Genomic DNA, 5998 nt, shown 5'->3' with positions numbered 1-5998 from the left:
TGGTGTGGCCTATGTGGCTGTGTTGGGGTTAGGCCCCACCCAGGGCCCCTCCCTTTGCCCTGAGTGGGTGGGGTTTGTTGTAAAAGGGGGTGGGGTCATGGGCAGGGCTTTGTGCTGATGCTCCTCCCTCAGGAGTTGGCGGCACAGCAGGAGGAGGCGGAGCTTGAGCGCGGCGCTGCCCCCCCCGGCCCCCCAAACGACTACAAGGACAAATACCGGCACCTGATTGGCTCCGACGCCGCCAAAGCCGCCGCCCGCACCATGGAGGCCAACAAGGCCTATGGTTGTGGTGAGTGGGGGGCTTGGGGGGGGTCCTGGGGGGCCACAACACCAAGGAAGGAGTGGGGGTGGCCTGGACACCTGGGGGAGCTCTTGGGTGGCCCCAAAAAACTTGGGCTCCCTGTGGGGGTCTGTGGGGATCCTGGGGGGTCCCGGTGGACGTCCCTCTGACCTTCCCTTGCCCCCCCAGTGCCGGTGGCCAACAAGCGGGACACGCGCTCCATCGAGGAGGCCATGAACGAGATCCGGGCCAAGAAGCGGCTGCGGCAGGCGGAGGACGAGGGGGGGGCTGGGGGGGGTCCTGGGGGGCCCTCGGCGTGATGGGGGGGTGGGGAGGGGGGGCTGCACCCCTGGGGGGTATTTAACAGTGGGGGAGAATGATTGTGACACTCGAGAGCAGTAATAAAGCGCTTCAACTCTTGGCAGGGTCCCTGTGTCTGTTTTGGGGGGGCAACCCCATTTCCTGGGGGGGTGTGTGGGTGTGTTTGTGTTCCCTCCTCTCTCAAACCAAACAACCAATGGGCTGGGGGCTCGTGGTGCTTCAGAGTTTATTGAGGGAGTTGGGGGAGCGACCCCTGGGAGGGGGGTCAGGCTGGGTTTGTTGCCCCTCCTCCTCCTACTTGGCTTTGGGGTTCCTGAACTTGCGCCCTGCAAACTTGGCCTTGTCCCCCAGCGCCTCCTCGATCCTGGGGGTCAGTGGGGGGGACACGGGGTCAAAGGGGGTGACCCGGAGGTCAGGGGTGGGACATGGGGGACACACAGGGACAAGGACACTCTGGGCAGGGTACATGAGGATGGGCCTGGGGACCCCCCGGGGCCTCCCCCCAGCTCCCTGTGGGGGATGTGAGGACACAGGGTGGGGGGATGAACATCTGGGGACAAGGATGGGGAGACACAGAGATTTGGGACTGCCTCACCTCATCAGCTGGTTGTATTTGGCCAAGCGCTCGGAGCGACAGGGAGCTCCCGTCTTGATCTGGGGAGACAGAGGGGACATTGAGGGGTGTTGGGGGACACAGGGGGTGACGGGAGACGAGGGGACTCACCTGGCCTGTGCACAGCCCCACCACGAGGTCAGCGATGAAGGTGTCCTCGGTCTCGCCCGAGCGGTGACTCACCATCACCCCCCAGCCGTGGCTCTGGGCCAGTTTGCACCTGGGAAGGGGACACGAGAGGGGACCTGAGCTCGCACGGGAGTTGTGCACAGGGAGCTCAAGGGGCTGCACACAAAGGCTTTGCACAAGGACTCATACCCGGGTGGGTGCAGTGAGGGGGTTTGCACGGGGATTTCTACAGGGATTTGCACGGGGATTCACACCTGGATGGACTTCGTGACAGGGGTGTTGCACAGGGGAGGGTCACACAAGGACTCACACCTGGATGGGCTCAGTGGCAGGGATTTGCACAAGGATCCACAGGAGGACTCACATCTGGATTGACTCAGGGTCGGGGATGTTACACAGGGATTTGCACGAGGGGTCACAGGGGGTCTTACACCTGGATGGACTCAGTGACAGAGGTGTTACACGGGGATTTGCACAAGGATTCTCAGGGGGACTCACGCCTGGATGGACTCGGTGACGGAGCCGATCTGGTTGACCTTGAGCAGGAGGCAGTTACACGCCTTCACCTCGGCTGCCTGCGCGATGCGCTTGGGGTTGGTCACCGTCAGGTCATCGCCTACCACCTGGATGTCCACCTGTTTCAGGAAGCTCTTCCAGCCCTCCCAGTCGTCCTGGTCAAAGGGGTCCTCGATTGACACCACTGCAGGGAAACAGCCACCAGTCTGCACCAGTACGGTCCAGTCACCTCTGGTGGTTGGCAGAGGGACAGCGACCACCCTGTGGCCCCAGGCACAGCCCTGTATGAGCCATCAGTCCCCACCTGCATTCTCAGTGCCTTCCCCTCCCTCCTAGTGTCCTCCCAGTCCCTTCCAGTCCATCCCAGTACCTTCTCGGTGCCTCCCAGTCCCTCTTGGTGTCCCCCCAGTCCCTCCCAGTGTCTCCCTGTGCTTGCCAGTGCCCTCCCAGTTTCATGCCAGTGCTCACCGGGGTAGTCCTTGATGAAGTTCTTGTAGAGCTGCCCCAGCTGCTCCCCAGTGATGAGGCGCTTGGGGTCTGGGGGTGATTTGAAGTCCAGGTCGTACTTGCCCTCCCGGCAGAACTCAGAGGCCGCCACATCCATCCCGATGACCACCTTGTCTGAGTACCCAGCCTGGCCAATGGCCGCTTTCAGCAGCTCCAGAGCTGAAGGGACCCCAACTCAGCACCGGCCACAGGGTGGGGGGAGAGACCCAACCCCCCCCAAACCCCCAATTACCCCCCAAACCTGCACCCCAGGGGGGACAGACACAGGGGTCTGGGCTCAAATCCCCACACAGGGTCTCCAAAATCCATCCATGCTGACCCTTGACCGAGGGGACTTGGACTCCATGGCCCCCTCAGGCCCCTCCCCCCTAAGCCAGATGGACCCAGGGCCCCCCCTGCCCTTTCCTGCCCCTCCCCCACTGCCCCATGACCTTTCTCCAGTTACCACTAATTCAGGATGTGACCCCGAAACCCAACCCCGGGGGTGGGAGGGAGGATCTATAAATAGCTCCAAGCCCCCAACCCCTGGGGTAGGGGAGCACCAGGCCCTCTGGGAGGCAGCCAGGTGTTCCGAGGGCCCCCACCTTCATTGTTCTCCAGGATGTTTGGGGCAAAGCCGCCCTCGTCGCCCACGTTGGTGGCGTCTTTGCCGTACTTGGACTTGATGACGGCCTTGAGGCTGTGATAGACCTCGGCGCCGATGCGCACGGCCTCGCGGAACGTCGCGGCGCCCACCGGCAGCACCATGAACTCCTGCATGGCCAGCTTGTTCCCCGCGTGAGAGCCCCCATTGATCACGTTGAAGGCCTGGCCAGGGGGGCCCAATGAGTCCAAAGAGCCTCCCAAGACTCAACCTTGCCCTAAGGGCTTGACAACCCCCTTAAAAACCCAACCAGGTCCCCCAAAGTTCCAATGTCTGCCCAAAGACCCCACGAACCCCAAAAGACTCAACTCCCCCAAGACCCAACCGGGTCCCCCCCGTACCCAAAGACCCTCCTCAAAGACTCAAAGACCCCCCCAAGAACCAATAAATCAAACGATATCCACAAACACAACCAGGTCCCACCAAACCCAACCAACACCGCCCCAAAACCTTGGTGGGATGCCCTAAAATCCTCCTCAGACATCCACCAACCCCTCCCCAAGACCCATTTGTGCCCCTATAAATCCCCCACTGTGCTCCCAGTCCCTCCTGCTCCTCTGGGATGCTCCAGGGTACCGGCACAGGCAGGATGAGCTCAGTGTTGCCGGCCAGGTTGGCGATGTGCTGGTACAGGGGGATCCCCTTCTCAGCTGCCCCAGCCTTGCAGACGGCCAGTGAGACCCCCAGGATGGCATTGGCCCCAAATTTAGCTGAGGGATGGGAAGGAGGGGCTCAGTTTGAGGTTTCCCAGGGTCTGGGGGAAGGTGGGGGGGTGAGGGGAGCTCACATTTGTTCTCGGTGCCGTCCATCTCAATCATGAGCTTGTCGATCTTCTCCTGCTCCACCACACTGAGTTTCTGGGGCATGGGGGGAGGTGTCAGCCTCCCACCTGCCCCACAAGTGACCCCCAATCCTCCCCCACCCCTCTCCTCCCCCACACTCACCTTCTCCACCAGAGCTGGGCCCAGGGTCTTGTTGATGTGATCCACGGCCTTCAGCACCCCTGGGGGGTCAGGGCAGGGGGTGTGACCTCTGACCTTGGGGGTCACCCCCTCCCACCAAACACATGAGGGTGGGAGGTTGGGAGGGACTGACGGGGGAGGGATTGGGGGGGCTGCTGTGTCTTCGGGGCACTGGGGGAGGTTTAGAGGATGCAGTTGGGTCTTGGGGGGTTGTTGGGTCATTGGGGGGAGTCCATTGGTTGGGTCTTGGGGGACCCATTTGAGTCCTGGCAGCTCTTGAAGGACCCAGATGGCTCTCGGGGGTGTTGTAGAATCTTGGAGGGTCCAGTTGGACCACTGGGGGGTCACTGGGGGAGTTGTTGGCTCTTGGGGGACCCAGCTGGGTTTTCAGGGACCTTGTTGGGGTCTACAGGGTTTTGGGGGTCCCTGATTGGTTTTTGGGGTCCCTGGCTGTGCCCACTTCCCCCTCTCCTCCTCAGGTCCAACCTTTGCCCAGGTAGCGACTCTTATCCCCATCCCGGAGCTCCAGGGCCTCGTGGATCCCGGTGGAGGCTCCGCTGGGAACTGCCGCCCGGAACCGTCCTGGGGGAGCAGAGGACAGTCAACCCCCAGCCTGGGCCCCCCCATGTCCCCAGCACCCCCTTATCTTCCCTCCACATCCCACCACAACCCTGAAGTTCCTCCAAGTCCCCCCAAAGCCTCCCAACCCCCGTGTCACCCCCCGCCCCCTCTCCGTACCCTTGGCTGTGAACAGATCCACCTCCACCGTGGGATTCCCGCGGGAATCCAGGATCTCCCGGGCCACGATCTTCTGGATGGACATGGCTGCAGTGGAGGGGACCTGGGGGGCAAGGTCAAGGTCAGGGGGGTCCCGGCCTGACCCCAGACCCTGCAGACCCCTCCCCATCTCCCGGGGTAGTGACCCCCGTGTCCAGGTGCCCCGGAGGTGGCCCCACACCCCCCCCATCCCACGGGGGTCCCCAGTGTCCGGGTGCCCCTCAGAACCACCCCCCCCTCCTGCCCCCCAGAAGGCCCAGAGGGGCCTGGGGCGGGGGCCCCGCAGGGGGTTCCCGGGGGTCCGGGCTCCGCTCACTGGGGTCTGCCTGTGCCTGAGACCTTCCCCTCCCCCACGGGGGTCCCCCGGGACTATTTATCCTCCTCCCCTCGCCCCTCCCCCCCGAAGGGACCGCGGCCAAGTTCAGCCCCCGGGGGGGGCCCCGAGTGTCCGGGGCTGGTGGCACTTGACGATGGTCCCCGGGTGTGTGTGACCCCCCCTCCCCACCTTTGGGGCTATTTTTATCCCTCCCCAAAGGTCACGGTAACACAACCCCCCCGGGGGGGCTGGAGCGCCTTCTGGCGGCTCTGGGGGGAACAGCACCGGCCAAATGCGGGGAGGGGGGGAATTGGGGCGCAGGATTTTTGGGGGTCCAGGCGGGCCGGGGGGGGGGAACTCAGCACCTATGGGCCCCCAGGGGTGGGGGAGCGGGGACTGAGCCCCGTGGCCCCGCGGCGTGGGGGAGGGGCGGTGGCTCTGACCACTTCCCGGGGAAGTTCTCACCGGGGGGGAGGAAGGGTCCGGGTCGTTTTTTTGGGGGGAAACGGGCACCCCCAGCCGCCCGCTCCCCCCTCCCTGGCTCTGGGGGTCATGGCCCCCTCCACCCCCCCCGGGGGGGGATCTCGGCCGCCGCGGTCCCCCCCCAACCCCCTCCGCAGCCGCGTGTCCCCTCCCCCCACCCGGGGCAGGAAGTGAAACCGCCGTCCCCTCCCCCCCCCCCGGAAAGTCCCGCCCGGGGCTGAGTCAAACCGCGACCCGCGGGGGGAGGGGCGGGGTTCCCGCACCCCCAGACCCGCATTGGGCTCCCAAGCCCCCCCAGCCACCCTCGTCCGTGGGGGCATGTGGGGCCCGGGGCGGGGGGGGGGTCGCAATAACGTGTCGCGATAAGAGGGGTGTGTGTTTGTCACAAAATACCCGGGGGGTCGCCGTGTGTGGGGAAGGGAGCGCAATAACGGGGGCTTCGTTATAACGG

At 64.5% G+C, this 5998-nt stretch overlaps 2 protein-coding genes across 3 annotated transcripts in view; one reads left to right on the top strand and one right to left on the bottom strand.

Moving 5' to 3' along the window:
• The window catches only part of SPAG7 (sperm associated antigen 7), a 5574-nt gene extending 4876 nt beyond the window's left edge, over nt 1-698 (top strand). The window contains exons 5-6 of the mRNA XM_017839550.1: nt 87-289; nt 470-698. Coding sequence (XP_017695039.1) covers nt 87-289; nt 470-600 — 334 coding nt within the window. The 3' untranslated portion in view covers nt 601-698. The remainder of the gene's footprint in view (nt 1-86; nt 290-469) is intronic.
• A 112-nt stretch (nt 699-810) lies between these two features.
• ENO3 (enolase 3) overlaps nt 811-5998 on the bottom strand; it is a 20498-nt gene continuing 15310 nt past the window's right edge. For both annotated transcript variants that reach the window (XM_017839555.1, XM_017839556.1), the window contains 11 exons: nt 4710-4796; nt 4458-4553; nt 3954-4012; nt 3797-3866; nt 3586-3719; nt 2951-3173; nt 2328-2525; nt 1842-2043; nt 1326-1434; nt 1197-1255; nt 811-965 (listed from right to left, as the gene is read on the bottom strand). In XM_017839555.1, coding sequence (XP_017695044.1) covers nt 896-965; nt 1197-1255; nt 1326-1434; nt 1842-2043; nt 2328-2525; nt 2951-3173; nt 3586-3719; nt 3797-3866; nt 3954-4012; nt 4458-4553; nt 4710-4794 — 1305 coding nt within the window. In that variant the 5' untranslated portion in view covers nt 4795-4796 and the 3' untranslated portion in view covers nt 811-895. The remainder of the gene's footprint in view (nt 966-1196; nt 1256-1325; nt 1435-1841; nt 2044-2327; nt 2526-2950; nt 3174-3585; nt 3720-3796; nt 3867-3953; nt 4013-4457; nt 4554-4709; nt 4797-5998) is intronic.

The sequence above is a fragment of the Lepidothrix coronata genome, unplaced genomic scaffold (genome assembly GCF_001604755.1).
Source record: "Lepidothrix coronata isolate B3197 unplaced genomic scaffold, Lepidothrix_coronata-1.0 Scaffold436, whole genome shotgun sequence".
Classification (NCBI taxonomy): Eukaryota; Metazoa; Chordata; class Aves; order Passeriformes; family Pipridae; genus Lepidothrix; species Lepidothrix coronata.
Note: the sequence above shows the minus strand (reverse complement) of the source record. Positions and strands in the feature narration are given on the sequence as shown.